The sequence below is a fragment of the Athene noctua genome, chromosome Z (genome assembly GCF_965140245.1).
Source record: "Athene noctua chromosome Z, bAthNoc1.hap1.1, whole genome shotgun sequence".
NCBI lineage: Eukaryota > Metazoa > Chordata > Aves > Strigiformes > Strigidae > Athene > Athene noctua.
In genome coordinates, this window is record NC_134077.1 from 65,527,894 (window position 1) to 65,545,501 (window position 17,608).

Genomic DNA, 17,608 nt, shown 5'->3' on the forward strand with positions numbered 1-17,608 from the left:
ATAGTGTAGTTTTGGAGCTTGTGGGGGCAGGCAGTCTCATTACTCATGCTGCACTGAGATTGGTGAGACCTAGATGCTTTCATTTTTCCAGAAGGAAGGAAAGACAGAGTAGCATTCCTCAGTCTTCACTATGAAAGGTCTTTCCTCTTCTGTACCTCTAGTTTTAACATGGGTTAGAAGGGCCAAATGCAAATGCAATCTGCCTTCCTTATGCTAGGATTTTCTCTTTCATGTGTTGCATGATGTCTCTTTTTCCTGCTGAAGGTGATGCTCATGAGAAGGAAGGAACTCTTTTAATTCGGGTTTTAAGAGCTGTGTTACAAAGTTTTTTCTAATGGGGCAGTGTGATGCTAGATCCAGAGTGTGACTTCACTGTTGGCACTACTCTTCTTCTACTCTGTTTTCTGTCAAGTTGAGTTTGAATACATTAAAACATTTCTGATATAATAAAACAACCTACTTATGAAGATATGAAGAGAAAGTATTTTACAGCTAGTAGAACTTGTGTCTTACCTTGCTTTTCTTGGGCTGGTGGAAAGGGCAATAAAGATTATGTGAATGTTTTTATTTTGAGTTGATTTAACTTTGAGTTAACTTGTTAACTAAGAAGAGTTTTTAAAAATATGTAAATGAAGTGTGCATTTTCTATAGCAGCAAGTAAAGGTCAATACTAACAAGAGCTGGCTTACTAGTTCAGAAAAAAACCTGGTGGGATTTGCTTTTTGTTTTAGCTGGTTAACTAGAGATTTCTACTTTTTCATTAAATACTGACTTTCTTCACAGCTTTAGTAGCCAGTATAAATTTTTTCCTGGGTTTATATTTTGAACCTTCATGGATATAATTTAAATATAAAATCTAACTTTTTTACTAAATATAATTTGCTTTAACTATTCTCTGTATAATTAAAACCCAATATTCCTTAATCTAAGCATTCCTCTTCGTTAAGTCCTACTGGTTGAACGTAAAGAGGGAAAGTTCAAAAGCAGTGAGGTTTTTTTTTTTATTCCGTTCACTTTTATGTTCTGGTTGTAATTTAAAGTTTACTTGAAAGGTTTTAATAGTTTCCTGCTGTGATCTTGCTTTTCTAAGGGGAAAAACAGATGTGTACATTCAAAAGACAGCCTTGAGAACATAATTGTAACTTATAAATAAGAGAATGTGTGTGTTACCTCATTATCAAAGGGTAAGATGGGGTGTGAACTTGCAGTACATCTGCAGTAACTGCCATACACAAATGTTTTCCTGTGATAAAAATAAGGTGTTTTATCCTTTGAAAAAGATCTATAAAGCTCTCTTAGACTTTTCATATTTTCTGCTGGGTGAGAGCAGGCTTTCCAGAGCAGCTGATACAGTAAATTAATTTTCTCCTGTACCCTGAGGCAACTGGGTTGTGCACCCATATCTAAAGTTACAATAATCCACTTAAGGGCAAAATTTAAAAGGTGAAGATAGGGTTATGTTGGATAATAGATAGCATTACGATGAGACCAATCCAATAGAGATACTTGGTACCATCTTCAAGAGTCAGGCTAGGAATGTTATTTTTATTACAAAAAAGGTAATGTTGAAATTAGATTTTCTGTGGCTGGGAGCCAAGATACAGGGGTCTTATAAATCAGACTGTTTAACAGAATGGTTTTATTATGTTTTGGAGCTTGTGTGTAGCAATCTGGCACAGTTTGAGATGGAAGATTCAGGAATAACCCATTTGAGCTTGATCTGTTCCTAAACCTTAAATACCTGAACAAGGTTTTTTAACAGTCTGGCAAAAAAAACCCCAACTTTTTACAGGAATAAATAAAAGATTAATAGTTTATAGCACATAAATATATCAATGATTTGCAGTGTAGCTCAAAAATCTAATATTTGCCTTTATCTGTAAGTCTTCAGGAACAGCTTTATGTAATATTTCCACTTTGTTCAAAGAACTGAATTAATTTGTAAGGGCTAAATTCTCTTTCTTCTTTCTGTCTTGTTCTAGGATGTTTTTGTATTTAGGCATGAACTTGCTCTCCTAAGAATATCTGCCTTCATGGGTCTAATAATATTAGGTGGAATAAGTGGACTCTTTTACACTCAGCTAATGGGTATTTTCACTGTAAGTATCTGATTTTAGAAGTATATAGAAACTAATACGTTTTATTTTCAATAAACTTAATAAAAGCAGAAAAGCAGATTGCATTTAAGGGAAGAATAGAGAAACACTTGCACTGTGGGGACCTCTTTGGTATGTGCTCTGTCAAGCCTCTTGTGTCCAAGGAAGTTTTAAGAAGCCTTCTAACAAACAAGTGTCTAATAATTCACCTGTTAAGGTAATTTCCTGATTAGTATTAGTAAAATAAAACCACACATTGTCCCAGAATTGTGCAACATACAAGGTATGTATTTGTGGGTTTTAATTTTTGTTTCTATCTTAAACACTTATGTGTTCTGGTCTCAATTACACTTTGTGACAGTGAGACCCACTGTCAGTGGGTCCCATAAATCATATATTCTGAGAACACAGACTTTTTGTTAAGTATTTTATTGAACATGCTTACATTCCTATCTCTTCAGTTACCAAACTGTTGGCTGGAATCATGTACATTTTATAGTCCAAATGCATATTCTGTATTTAAAGGTACAGAAAAAAATCCTCTACATGGAAAAAAATTTCCAGTTAAATGAATTTGGCAATGTAAGAAATATCTAAAAGAAACAAGCTTTTATTGCTGTAACATCCTGCTCTGTACATTAGAAGTTAATCACTACCAATGATTTCTTGGAAGTTATCTTTAGAATCCATAGAAGTGTTTGAAGTACTGCAGTGTTGGACAGAGAGAGTACATTAGTTGGATCTGTACATGTCTGAAAGGGTGTATGATCTGGCCTGCAAAACTTCTTTTAAAGATAATAATGTACAAGATTACAGCATTTTTGGGACTACAACTGATTGTTATCTTCCTGAGATTTTATTTGGGGATTATGAAGGTTTACACAGTATTAACCTTTCTAGGTGCGTAACAGAAAACCTCCTAACTGTGTTATGTAATTCCTTTGTATGGAATAAAGGACAAAAATTATAGTTTTCCCTTCTGTTAGATAAAACAGTAATATTGTTTATTGTTTTTATTGTATTACCTTTACATAAGTTTACTGCGTTCTGCTCTTTGTGTGACTGTAGCTATGCTGTGTATTATTTTTGCCATCCTCCAGCTACTCTACCAGACTGCTTTCTGCACTTTCTGTTAACCCTCAGGTCTACAGATTACTTTTGTGCCTCTTTACTGTGTGCCTCATTTCTTTTCCAGGGTCTTGCTGACAGGTTCTCACCTCCCTGTTTAAATGCTGGCACACAGCTTTTGTGTCTGCATCCTCTAGAGCTGGGATTTTTTTCTAATCTGATACTTTGCCTTGCTAGGTATCTAACTGAATTCCGCTAACTGCTCACTTCCAGTAGTGGGAGAGACAAACTCAGGAAGCATTAGAGTTCAGATGCTGAAATGTAGATATCTTTTTAGTCTCTGTTAAATGAGTATATGAGGAAGAACAAAAAGCCATATGATCGGTACTACACTAAAACACAGAAATGATAGAGAAGAAACAAGGAACAAACCCCAAGCCTACCATTGTGTTCTGTGTGCTGCCAGAAGCTGGACTAAATTTTGGCAGTGGCCATCAGCATCCATTTAGATACTATTACTACAGATATGAAATAAAAACTCTCAGACTTAACCTGATTCTGTCAGATACACCTGAAACTTGGGATGTTTCTGTTCTGACACAGGATACCAACTGTGCTGCCTCTGCAACAGGCATGAATTCCCAGTGTGTTCTTTCACTGTTCTGAGCCTTATCACTGTCAGGCTGCTACCACCACTTCAGACTATTCTAAATTGCTGTAAAGATCTTTTATTCTATGACAGTTTTATAATATACTGTGAAGTACATCTCATTACACTTACTGAGCTGGCCACTACCCTAGAACAGATGTGGGCTAATAGCATTTTCAAGGCCAGCCTCCTTTTATGTGCTCAATTCTGTCGATTGCTGAGTTGCAGTATGCCTGGATAGTCTCTTTTGTCCTCTTTGCCAAACTCTGTGAAACAAACACACCACAGTAGTTGTCGGTGTGGATGGACTATGAGGCAGATGTGGGAAAGTGTAGATCTTTTGCATTAGGGCCTCTCACTTCACCCTACCTGTAGAGGAGGAGCTATTGTGCTTGCATAATATGGACAAGTTTTTAGGTTTGGGATTGTTGGGTTGAGATTGCTGGGGAAGTGGAAATCCATTACTGGGATCTCCAAACTCTATTAATTCACACCACGTGGATGCTGTTGCACTGACTTGTTGAAGAACATGGGTCATTGAGTCCATACCCTGCTCAAAGCATTTCCATACCAGCAGCACAATTGTTTTCTTCCTTTTCATTCCTTTCTTCATGAGTATAGAATTAGCAAGAATAAACAATGTAGTCATTTTTTAGTCATCAAATCTGCTTGGGAACAACTTAGTCAGACTTCAAACAAACAAAGCCAAATCTGTTTGGTGGGGTTGTGCTTAGTCTGCAAGTTGTATCAGAAAATCTTTCTGTGCAAATGTTTTTTTTATTGTCAGCATTGTAGTGTGGGGATTTGCTTCCTCCATAGGCACTTAGTAACAGCTTTGGCAAGCCAATGGGAAAGGCAGAGAAGAGGGCAGCAGGTGAGTGAGTAGTTTCTCTGCAGACTCCCCAAAGACATGCCTATGATGCATAGAATAGAGAAACAAAGACTGGGTATACCCACCCACAGTGCTGAGCGCACAGCGTGGAAGACATTCAAGCCCTGTAGAAGCAATGAACCGTGATCACTAAGTGACAGTGATGTTCCTACTGTGTACTGTGCTGGAGTTACTGTTCAGCATCTAACCTTCCTGTATAAACTAAGCGATTTTTATTTGAAATGAGCTCTATTTAAAATAATGAATTAATGATGAAATTAAGCTTAACTTAGTAGAAGGTAACAGATCAAAATTTATTTAACAGCAGAACACAGTCCTTGAAGTGTAATAGTACAGACTTGAGGTTAATTTAAAAGAAGCTCAAATTGAAGGCAGAGATATACACAGTTAAAGCATTAATGCTGCATTAATTGCTCCATAGCTATTCTTAGAAGCATTAATGTTCAATGATTGCTGAAGCTGCCCAGGGATGTGTGCAAGAGAGGTGGACAAGAGCATGGGCCTTTTGAAAAAGGTGAAGCAGAGCAGCTCTTAACTTGTGCTTGTACAGGAAATCAGATAATAAACATTTTCCTAGTTCATGCTCCATGCCTGTGTTTGCAGTTTAACATCAAACCAAGATTAGTTCCACAGCTCCTTGATAAAAGTTAGTTTTAAATAGTAGAGACAATCAGCATTGCAGCTCTGTGATCTAAACTTTGATTGATACATACTGTTGCAAAAGGAGTCCAGTAAATTAACATTTGTGGGGTTTAACATTATTATTTACCTATATTTCAAATGCTGCCAAAATTGTATTTTTGGAAAGAAAAATAAACTCAAGATTTATAAAACTTTTGACCCTTTTGTAGCAAAGCTTCCTGATTCTCCATAAGGTAGACTTGCTTGACTGTCATTGTATAATTTTCTGGAAACCAAGCCAATAGTTTCTGTTCCATCCAAGTAATATAAAGCTAAGGTTAACTTTTTCCAGGAATATGGACATGCATATAAAAAGAATCCTCAGTTCTCAGTCTTCCAGTATCTTCTGCATACACAGAATGTGCTCTGCTTAGTGTCAGTCTCACAGAAGTGATGTGGGATGATAAAACCACAGAGTTGTTTGTTCTTTAGCATCATCAGTAATAAGGAGCTAGGACCTGAAATGGCAACTTTGTGCTTCATTGTTTATGGTTGATTTCCACAGTCTAATGGCTCTGCTCAAATGTGAATGATTAGAATGTAGAGTGCATTATGAATCACAATATATACCCTAGATCAGAGCACTCGTGCTGATTCTTTGTATTTATGTAAGTTTATCCTTTTGCCACTGCAGCAAGATACATGAAGTTGAATGTATAGTATTTATCTGCATTACGTGACCTTTGTATTTGTATACAGCATTTTTATAAGCAGAGTTGCTTTTTACTAGAATTGAGATAAGTGATAACTTGACAAGTCATAAGAATGAGTACAGGTTTTTCATAGGATTTTTAAGGGGAAATACTGGCATTTTCTCCTCTTTGATAAATTTTTTCAGATGTCAAAAAACGTTGTCCAACTGAACATGTAATGGAAAGGATGTATCTAATATATTCCAGCATGTTTTTCAGGAACAGGGCAGTAGCTAAAACAGGAAAGCAAAGCAGCACATTGTGAAATGCAGGTGAAATATTCCGCTGCATGTGTTGGCACTCTCCAAAATCTAGTGTTGCTGTGCAGTTGACTTATCTTCTGTGCCTGTCTTTGCGTAACTCGTTGGTTACAACAGTAGATCCATTATGTAAAAGTTAAGAAAAAAATGCATGTAATCTGCTGTTAACCTGTTTCATGTGTGTTCAACAGATACTAAGATCCTTGGGAAAAATGTGCTCTCTGGTAAAAATCAAAACCTTGTAGCTTGTGTACGCAAATTTGGCTCTTGCACAGAGAATGTTCTTAAGGCTTGAGAAGGTGATTAATATACCAAGTTAGCTAACGTGCAGTAATTTCTCTGAGTACATTTACAACCTCTCTTACATCATTAGCACAAGGCTATTTGTATCTCATCTGGAGGTCCAGGAAGCCAAAGAACAAAGAGGTGACTTCCTACAATGAGAGGAGAACCGTTGGTTGCAAAAACTGTCCTTAGAGGAACTTTTGACATGAATTGTTCCAATGAAGAGGGGAGCAGCTGAGGTGGCCTCTGTATAGGAGATTAGTGCTTTCTCCCTAGAAACTAGCATATGTGAAACACTTCCGGCGGAAGGGGCACTTGGCTTTTTTCATACTCCTTCTCCAGTTGCTTTCCCCAAGATCTGTTTGCCTTTAGTCTCATCACCATCCTGAATTTTAACACTTCTTCCAGCATTTTATTTGGATACTTTAGAAATAGAAGTATCCAAGTTCTCTCTAATTCAGAAGTCTCTGAAATAGGGAGAAATTTAAGATCCTAATTTAAGAACTCTATGATCCTAAGAAGATACTCTTCTTAAAATCTCAGACATAACAATTAGTCTTCTTATTTAGAATTTTCATGTTTCTAGAGAACTGGGTGGAAGAAATCAGTTTCACCCGTGGAGAAAGCACTGTCCAATGTAATTTCCAAAATGATCATGCATTTATCTTGAAGGCCTGCTTATCTTCCATGCTTGGTGCTTGCTTTACCATGTAAAGTTTATCTAGAAAAGAATATTTTGCATTTAATTTAGAAGAAAATCAGTGGAGGACATATCTCTGTTACTTGATTTTATTTCCAATTACATTTTTTCTGTAGTTATCCTTAAATAATAAAATTTAATTGGAAGCCAAATCAAATGCTATCACGAAATTTACTTGCTTTCTCAAGACATAGTTTCTTGACGTGTTTTTAAAGTCCTCTATTATTTGATATTTTTATATGTAACCGACACTTGTTTTCCTTAAAAAATGCGTAACTAGCCTATTTATTAATTTATTCATAGGAAAAGACATAAATTCACCTAGAAAAAAAATATCATCTACAGATTGATACTGATTTATGATTCTAGGAGGTAAAGAGCTGCAATTCAGGCTGTTTTATAAAGGTGGAACCATCAGGCTGCTCATGTGTATATTAGTACAAGCCTAGCCCTGGAATTTGTATTCCTTTTGCTTATGATCTATTTTTGCTTTAAGAAAGTACTTCTGTATGTCTTTCACATCGCTTCAGTTAAATGATGTTAAAAAACAGTTTTTCTGTTTATGCAGTAAGATTCTGACATCGGTTATGTTTGATCTACAAGGCGTTACTGTCGAACGAGTAATAAATATTATAGCATGCTTTTTTAAACAATGGATTTTCTGATTATTTGTTATTTATTCGTACCTAGTGAGGTTTAAACTGCACCAGACACTACTAAGAAGTATTCAGCTTGCTGACCTTTTTTAAGGCTGGTACCTTTTGTACATGTGAGGTGTTCTTCCTCTCAAGATCTGTGGTGTTTATTTTGTTGGCTGCCACCTGTCTGAAGCAGTCAGCCACTTCTTTCTCTTCCTCTGTACAAAAGAAAAATCCTGTCTTCCCATGGATAGTGGAAGGTAACAGGATAATCAGTTCAGCAGTGATCCTCTGATGTCATTGTGAGAGCCCTGTAAAAGCAGATTATCTGTGACCCAGATAAAATAATTAGAAATTACTTGGATGCGTACAAATAACTGATCTACTAATCTCATTTCCAAAGTTAAAAAAGGCCTGTCTCCCTACATAACATTGCCAGATGTTTCAGTTAAACAGCATCCTTTGCAGACATTAATCTGAACCCTAATTTTAAAGGATTACCTTTGATTGGTTTTTTATTTCAAACACTAAACAGTTTGTGTTTTCATTTTTCCATATGTTCAAACAAAGTATTTATATGAAATTAAAGAAATTTTCTTCATTTTTCCACTACAGACCATCAAATACGATTTTATGTGATTTGTGCGTGTTAGTATTGCAGACAAAAACTTTTCATTAAAATTATTTAGAAATTAACTTGTTTCTCTGGGGCAGAACTATGTAATAGATGGGCTTTTATAAATTTAATAGATACCATGTGGTCTTTATGCAAGGTAGTAGATGTACCATTATAAACTAAGTGGACAGTGATTTTATTAATTAATGCTACTGGGGTTTCCTGTTAATTAACTGTTTGAATGGTGTACAATGATATGCCGATATCCTGGTGCATCAGTACTGTATGGATGTGGTAGAGAGAAATTTCCCTTTATTTGCTTTGGGGAAGATGGAAGGAAAAATAGTTTAACAGCTGGTGTTCAACTACAAGTTCTGTCTGGTGCACAATATGATGCCTACCACATAAATTTTTCCCCTTAGAAGTATTTTGAAATGTTATTTGTTAAGTGCTATGTTTTATTGTTGCAGTGTTTCTCCTTGTCACCTTCAAGTAGCAAACATATTTCACTAGTTATTTTTTGTTGTTCTTGTAAACAGATCCATCTTCACATGAAAGTCTTGAAATTGCTAAGTCATATATTTCAGCTGTTTTACTTAGTGTGACTTAGTGTGATATTTACAGTGTGAATGCAGTAAGGAACATTATTCATTCTGCTCAGGGCTTCTTTACTTCTCAAATGGACAAAAACTTCCTTTTAAGGAAATTGGAAGAAGATGGAAATTGTACAAATTAATTTTCTGATATATTTATCTCAAAGGAATATTTTCAAGCAGTTTATTTTCTTTAGGATTATCATCTCATGTTATAGCATAATGCAAAAATGAAGTGTGAACAATAAAAATGCCACTGAAAAATTTAAAATTCTTTGTGTAATTAGTAAGTGCGAAATAATGAAAACGTAACTGCAGTTTTTTTGTTAATAAAACCAAAGGCTTTTTAATTCTTTGCATATTTCATAGTATTGATCCATTGCTGTTTTAATACACAGACTCATATAGTTGTGCTAAAATGCTTTTTATCTTTTAAAGCATCTTATAATTAAAAATATTTGTCATCATATATTTAATCAGATAATCTATTAAATACTATTTCGATTAGTGAAATACTAAGGGCTTTTCCTGTTTTTTTCAAACATAGCAGAAATGTAATCAAGGAACAATTAATCCTCATAATTAAGTTTAGCACAGAAGAAATTAGGTTTGGTAGGGGAAATTAGGATTCCCAGGCAAATGTGTTCTTTACCTGGATATAATAATGTGTAAGATATAAAGTAATTGTAGAAGGAGAGCAGAAGGTTTATAAACTATAAACCCAAATAGTAATTTGAAATTAGAGATATAATTAGAGATTATAGAAAATAAATTCATGTTAATGTTGTTTGCCTATACCTTCCCTGTTATTCTTACCCCTTCCCTTTTCCTGTTTCTACCTTTAATCCACCTATATGTAAATCTCCTATTAGAAGAGTGCATGAAGCCCTATAAATTTGTCAGGAATTAGTGATATCCTGGTCTTTCAGTGGGATTTTGTTAACTGTGTAAAGTCTTTTGTTAACTGTGTAAAGTCTTTTTTGTAACTTTACCTAGTTCCAAATAGACTAGCAATTTGTTTAATTAACGTATCCTGATAGTCTTAAGCACCTATTTACCATCAAAATAAATTTTCATTTATTTAAAAAACATCTTTCATGAGCTATTAAAATGTGAGAATAAATTTAAGTATAAGACACACTAAGTGGCAAGAGATCTCTCTTTTATTTAGCTCACTACGTGGTTTATATAAAGTGGGAATAATTTTACTGAAAATAATTACAATATTATTAAGGAAAAGCATGTTAGAAAATTAATCAAAGATATTTTATACTGTGCAGAGATTCAGAATTATCATGCCAGAAATATCCCGTTCATCACTCAAGGAGGAAGTCCTTTTACAACTTAGTTGTTTTTCTAAATAGTAAAGGAAGTACCTTTAACCAATTGAAAATAAGTAACTATAATACTGATGTTTGAGTGTTCTGGGGGCTGAGTACATTTTGTTTAAATGTTGCTTGTCAAATTTAGACATCAGACCATTAAAATAGCTTCTGTGTGAGGTATGTTAACAGCTAGCCTTCCTAAGCATTTTTTTCTTAATATTTTTGTCTTAAGAAGGTATTTGTATCAAAAAAAAAAAGGTTTTGTCATGTGTCTTGCTGTCATGAAGCTATCTGCACATAACACACCATAGATTTGAAACTGATTGAAGAAAAGAGATCTGTTTGTATCATCTTCTTTGTAGATTTGTTCCTAATTTGTTATCAGAAGCTTTTTCATGATATTATTTTCTAATATCTGAAAAATACATTGGAAATCTGTTTAACTAAATTAATCAGAGCATAGAGAAATGTAGGAGTATTCCCTAGATATAACACTGTGTAGCTTCATTTTTAATTTTGCACACAATTCTCTGATTTGAAGTTAAAACTCAACTAGTAATTTTCAGGCTGAATCTAAGTGTCATTGATAAAATTAATTATGTTATCTTTTGTGAAAAGTCTAGATTAAGAAAACAATGGTAAAAAGTGGCCAAATGTAAACCCCAAATGTAATTAATGCCAAAAAGGAAAATTTCTGAAATACATAGTATTCTTTCTATGAGATGATCAGTATTTTATATTTTTCAGTTGCTCACCTGTCATTTACATACACACAATGAAAGGATGTTACGTAGAAGAAATAGAAAAATGTATTGTTCAGATAGAGGATATGTTGTATTGCACTTTCCGCTAGAAGCAATGTCTGCAAATCCAGGAAGGCTTGCAAGTTTTGTTTTTACTCTTTCTGCTTTATTATACTTTCCTGCTGATTCTTAAATACTGAGTATGTGAAAATACCATATTAAGAAAGCGTAGCATAATGCTTACATTCTTCTATTGCAAGTATTAAATAGAGCTGTGTTTATTATATATCACTTTAAGCAAACACAGAAGAAAAATCAAACCAGATACTGTGTCTGCATGCTTTGGTGTTAGTCCCGTGAATTACAAATTGCGAATTCTCCTTTGGAAAACATGAATCAGTAAGAGGAAAATATTCTTTTGATGTGCTTCTTCTATGATAAATTAGTTCATCATGAATTCCATCCTATAGCACACTTGTGATCTTTTTTATTTTTATTTTTTTTTCAGGCAGTTGATTATGCTAATTAAAAACACAGACATGAAGGATATATTATTCTTAGTAGATAATGCAGGTGCATCCATTTGCAAATGAATTTTAAGTTGGTCTGCAGAATTCAGTTGGTGCTCTTACATATGTCTTTCCATTCCTCTCATAACAGTCTTAGCTATAGCAATAGCTTACTTCACTCAGCGTAGACAAGCTGCTCTTACAGACTTGTAGTAAGTCCTCAAAGCAAAAAAATTCCTCATCCCCTCAGCAGACTCTAAACACTTTGCCCTTTTCCTCTTGTTTTAAAGTGGTAAGTTTTTAATGATTGCTGTGTTTATTTTCTTTAGTTTATTTTGTCTTTCTCACTAAAGTATGTTGTTTTTTGTGCTTGCTTTAAGATGCTTATCAATGGGTATGTGTCTCTGAATACCCAGGTGCAGGAACAATAGTTGTTTCCAATCCAAATGATGACTGGGGGTTGAGATGACCCATCATGTGAAATTAATCAGTTTTGGGCTAGAAAACGTTGTCATGTATGCAACTGTAAATTTTATGGGATTTTTGGAGAGGGAGATTACTAGAACTCAATAGATACGCTCTGTTCGCACATACGAAGTTATTTTCAATTTTTGGATGAGTGCCAATTCTCCAAAAGATTTTAACATCATTAGCAGTGAATCTGGAAGAAAAGAAATATCTTAGCAGAGTGCTATTTGTATTAATAGTAATCCAAGCTGATAGTAGATGCAGACAGCCAAAGCCTCTTAGGCTGAACAGATAATACCTATGTTGTAGCAAAACCTTGGTGTACATCAAATGCATAATTAAGAGAGATGATATTCTGCTTGAAAGTAATTTGTGAGATGTATTAATGAACAGAACACCTTGTCATTCAGAAGAGCAGTGGTTATTGTGGTCCCCCTGTCTCCAAAGGAAGAAAAATTCATCTAGCTGACAAGAAAGCCTTAAATAATAGGCCAAAACTCAAATGTGGTCCTATCCCTTTCCTTCCTCTCCTGTCTCCAGAGAGGCTACTGAGTTTCCTGGGGTGCTGTGGAGTTTCACTTTCATGTGAAAAGGTAAATTGGTTCCCTCTCAAATGAAAGTACAATTCAAATGAGCCCAACTGTTTGGCAACAGTGTTGGGGGAGGGAAGCTGTGAAGGCAATCTGTTTTTTTAAGTTTAGTCACCAGCACTTGTTAAGCAGCTAAACTTCAGAGAGATGTTTCCTCCAATTCCCTCCAGCCCTAGTTCACAGCTTTTAAAATGTGACTATAAAGTTCTTTTAATTCTGAAAAAGTATCTCAGAAGCAAAGGATTCACTGCTCAGTCCCAATTCCTTTACTGTAAAGCAAAAGTATTCTAAAGTAGACATGGGCATTTTAATGGAAGAAAGAAGGTAGGCAGGCAGGCAAGAAGGCAGGTTTCCTTTGACCTCCTATGTAACTAAAATCCTTAGTATATTTTAAAGGTGTAGAAGCTTGACAGTCATTTTCTGCGGTTCCTGTTTTGGTGCTTTCGTTTAGTTTGTTAACTTAATGAGTTACATTTTTGAGGCGAGCAGACCCTGGTGAGCATCTTTGAGGTCTTGATAACATGTTGTGATAATAAAAAGAAATACAACCCCCTGTTCCCAACCTGGGAATTCTCAAAAAATTGCAAATACAGTATTTTAGGAAGCAGTATTAGTGAATCAAAAATCAGGAGAAACATAACACAAAGCCATATTTAAGATAGTATTTTGTTATGTTACTTCTGCACCCAAAGCTGTTTTAGGGCTCCTTTTGTGAAAGGATAGCATAAATCTTTGATAGCTAGGTATCAGTCATAGTCTGGACTAGCATGCTACAAATAATCAGTAGCAACAAATATACCAGTATTATTTTGTACTATCAGGTAGACAGCTTTGAGTTGACCAGAAGTTAATTGCTAAAGCTGAGATAATTTTGCAGTTAGAGAAAGAGCTATAACATCTCATGAAAATGCTGTTACAACCTCACTGAAACGTCATGGAACTAGTATCTCTGTTTACTTAGTCCTTTTTATTCAGAAAGCTGTGTGTGATTTTCTGTGGTCAGAAAAGCTGGCATTTGTTCTGACAAGAGTTGGAAATAAAGCTAGCCCAAGGCAGCAGAATATCCCTTGGCCATGCAGTCAGGTCCTGCCCTGACAAGGAGAATAGCTTGTATCCTGTAATGCTTTCCTGCTACCTGTGGCAGGTGAGAGGGAATATGCTAGACAGGCCCATAAGGTGGAGAGGAGAAGCAATTTACCTATGGGAATCAAAACAACAGACAGTTGCAGTCTGCTTCCTCCAGTCCTGTCCTCTCTCACTACTGCGTGGTTGTTCAAATCCACCTAATGATAGGGCCAGAATGGTTTATGTAGTCTGCTGTGGGCATGCATTTCCTGCAAAAAACAAGGAAGAATCTGCATCCTAGTGGGATGGCGTGAGAAGAGGTGACTTCTCTCCTTTGCAGTTGTGCTGCTGGGATTCAGTGGGTAGGTTGTGGGCAGAATGAAGATTTTTGCCATTTAGCATGTGGTAACGGATCCTGTTCCAAAACTCATCACAGCTGGGAAGAGGATTTAAAAGGACAAAATTTGGCAAGGGGAGTTGAGGCTACCCGTGTCTGGTGAAGCAGGGAAGCAGCTTCCTGTACGTTATTTCCCACTCACATTTCAGCCTTCCCCTTCAAAGCTTTATGAAAGATGGTGGCAGAATTCCAGCAGTGCCTGCACTGATTTGGATACACTGATGGCAGGAACAGTCAAGGACCACAGTATGGTTTTATTGCTAGGTAGTGTTTCCAGATGACAGTGAAGTTGCAGACTAAATAAACCACAGCCCTTGTGTCTCTGTATGGCTGGGACAATAGCGACTAGCTCTTAGTTTCATTGAAACGCTAGTGTAGTCTGACAGGTGCATTATGTGCATGCCTAAATCAATGAATAACAGTAAAGGGAAATATCAAGCTGCCATGAAAAGGAGATGGAACCGTGAGAAATATTGCAGTTACTGTATTTTGGATCTCATGAGTGGTTTTGGGACATACTGAACTATGAATGTGCATTAAAAACACTAATACTGCAGGAGTTTAAATTGAAGTGATACAAAGCAAGCCTTTTTGTTAAATACATAGTGCAAAAATGAGAAAAATATACTATTGGTAGTTTTAAAAGTTTTATTTGGGGATGATCTGAGCTTAAATTGATTTATTAATTATAAAACTTTGTGACTCATTAAATATTAGTTATGTTTAGAAAAGTGAAGTATGAAATTAATTTACTGTTAGCTGCAGGAGTGCCTTCACTCTGCACATTATTTAGGTTTTGTTAAGTTTTAGAAGAGTAATTTTTCTATTTGGTGTTTACCCGTAGCGACTATGGAAACTGATGGTATATTCCTAGTAATGACGATGGCTATTTTAAAACTTCTTAATAGCACCTGCTTTTCAAATTACTACATCTGTTAGTAGTTGCATTTACTAAATTTTCCTGTGGTTATCTTAGTGGACCACTCCAAGTCTGGAATGGGTGCCTGTGATATGGCAAGAGTGTACCTTACACACGTTACTTCTAAATGTCCCATGACTTAATTGTATTATCTAATTTTTAGCTGTAAGAATGCTGTATTTTTTGTTGACGTTCTGTGGTATGTGCTGTCGTAGCAAAACTACACAGTATAGTTTCACATCATGTTTATAAAAATCATTTAACAGACTGAGTAAATCTGTGCATATAATTTCACAGCTGTTTAAAACTGCTATGGTATATGAGTAATGTATAACCTTCTGGAGTAATGCCAAAGCGGTGTGCGCTAGGAATTGATTCCCTGCTTTATTTAGTTGCTTTCATAATGACATTTTAACAGTTAGGAATGTGAATAAATACTTTTTCATTGTGTTTTCTTCAACAGGACACTACAAGTATAGAAAAAATGTCAAACTGTTGTGAAGACATGTAAGTGCTGTAAAACTTCTACATTTATTTGCTGAAAAGCTGAAGAAGTAGTTTTTAACTGTGTGAGACAGAAAAGGAAGTGAAGGCACTTTAAGACTATTTTGCAGGGTACTGTGCTCTGTACTTCCTATCTCTAGCAGCAGCTCACTAATCTTTTAATACTGGTTGTACACAAAGTAACCTCACGTTATTCCTGTTCCTTCCCTACCCAAAGCCAGTTGAACTATATTTTCTTTCAAAAGTATAGATCAAAAGACCCTTTCTGCTGTGTCTTGACATACATTTCATTGATTCCGGGGTTCTCCTCTGCTTCAAAAGTTGCCTTTGTTCGATTGACGACACAGATATTTTCTGTTCTCCGAAGTTAAGTCTCAGCTGCATGCCTTAATGAAAGAAAAGCTGTATTTGTGATGCTGGGACACAATTCATCAGGTCCAGTAATGGATCCCCAGCCAACCTGCATTGTTCTAGCTGACTGAAGTGCACCGTGGGCGTGCTGTTTTTCACTAATAATGCTGTCTTCTGTAGATCGAGGCCCCGAAAGCCGTGGCAGCAGACCTTCTCAGAAGTTTTTGGCACTCAGTGGAAGATCCTGTGGTTTATTCCTTTCAGGCAGAGGCAACCACTGCGAGTTCCCTACTACTTTGCCAATCATGTCTAAACAGATGGATGGTGGGCACAGATGGGTCCTCCATGCTGGAAGTGCATTACAGGTTTTATGATAATAGGACTATGACAGTCTTTCAAGTCAATTAAAATCCACCCACCAATCAGAAGCATCACAGTGTGCCCCAGGCTTTATTTTAACAGTGGTCTTGATTCTGTTCTGAGATTAATAGAAGTTGTATGTTTAACTTTAGATATATTTACTTTCAGTGGGTTTTCCAAAGAGATTTCTTTTGTCTTTGAGTTTAATACCAAAACCAAATGACTGGAATATAATCTTACTCTATTGTTTGATACTGTCTCTTTTGAATTTTTTATTTTTTAAATTTTTTTTTTGGTAGAAAACACTGAAGTTTACACTGATTGTCAACTTTCCCACTAAGTGTCTTATTCAGGCTTGAAATTTTTTTAGTGTTTTTATCAGTAGGTCTTTATAGATAATATTAATGTCTTTTTTGTGCTACATGTGTTTAAAATTCCCTCTTTTAAATTTTAAAATTTAAAACTGCCATTTATTTATGGTATGCAATACTAATCCTGCAGCACTTCACTATAAAAGTTAACATTTAAAACTAAGGCAGACTTCTTCCTAAACCTTTCTCAGAGAGGTTTTTATAAATACATATAAATGTATGTGTTCATATAGAGAACTCTCACATCTTACAGTTATCTTCCTGCATAGATATGATCTTAGTGAAAAATATTCATGTCTTTATGTCAAGAAAAGAGATTAAATGTTCAGGATAAAATACACAGATAGAAAGCATGTCTTCCCTATATCCCAAGGATTTCTTTGCAGTAATTCAACAAAAGTTGTATGGTACAGATACTAGAACGATTTGGTTTTTAAAATGCAGATTTAATTATTTAGCATAATGTACCGCAAAGAAGAGTATATTGTCAATAAAGTTAGATATTTTATACTTACTTTTCTTTAGTCATGATTAGCTGAAATTGGTCTAAGTGTTTGTATATTGGAAATATATGTAAAAATATTTTTTTAAAATTATACATAAATACAAATATTTGCTACTAACATGTATAGTGAAGTATATTAACTGATTTAATAGGGTTCTGTGTTGATGTATGGTAGCTTGTTGTGGGCCCTTCAGGTATGGAAGTAGTTAACTAAAGAAAGCATCCTTAAGATTCCATCTGGTAAAATGACAATGATTCCCTTTGCTGTATCCGGAAAAATTATGTAATTTATTATAGCCCTCTGTATCCATAGGTATACCAGCATGAGATG

At 35.3% G+C, this 17,608-nt stretch overlaps 1 protein-coding gene across 5 annotated transcripts in view; it reads left to right on the forward strand.

The window, feature by feature from the left end:
* ZDHHC21 (zDHHC palmitoyltransferase 21) overlaps nucleotides 1–17,395 on the forward strand; it is a 40,678-nt gene extending 23,283 nt beyond the window's left edge. For all 5 annotated transcript variants that reach the window (XM_074932415.1, XM_074932413.1, XM_074932414.1 and 2 more), the window contains 3 exons: nucleotides 1,983–2,099; nucleotides 15,650–15,693; nucleotides 16,222–17,395. In XM_074932415.1, coding sequence (XP_074788516.1) covers nucleotides 1,983–2,099; nucleotides 15,650–15,693; nucleotides 16,222–16,354 — 294 coding nt within the window. In that variant the 3' untranslated portion in view covers nucleotides 16,355–17,395. The remainder of the gene's footprint in view (nucleotides 1–1,982; nucleotides 2,100–15,649; nucleotides 15,694–16,221) is intronic.
* Nucleotides 17,396–17,608: the final 213 nt, after the last annotated feature.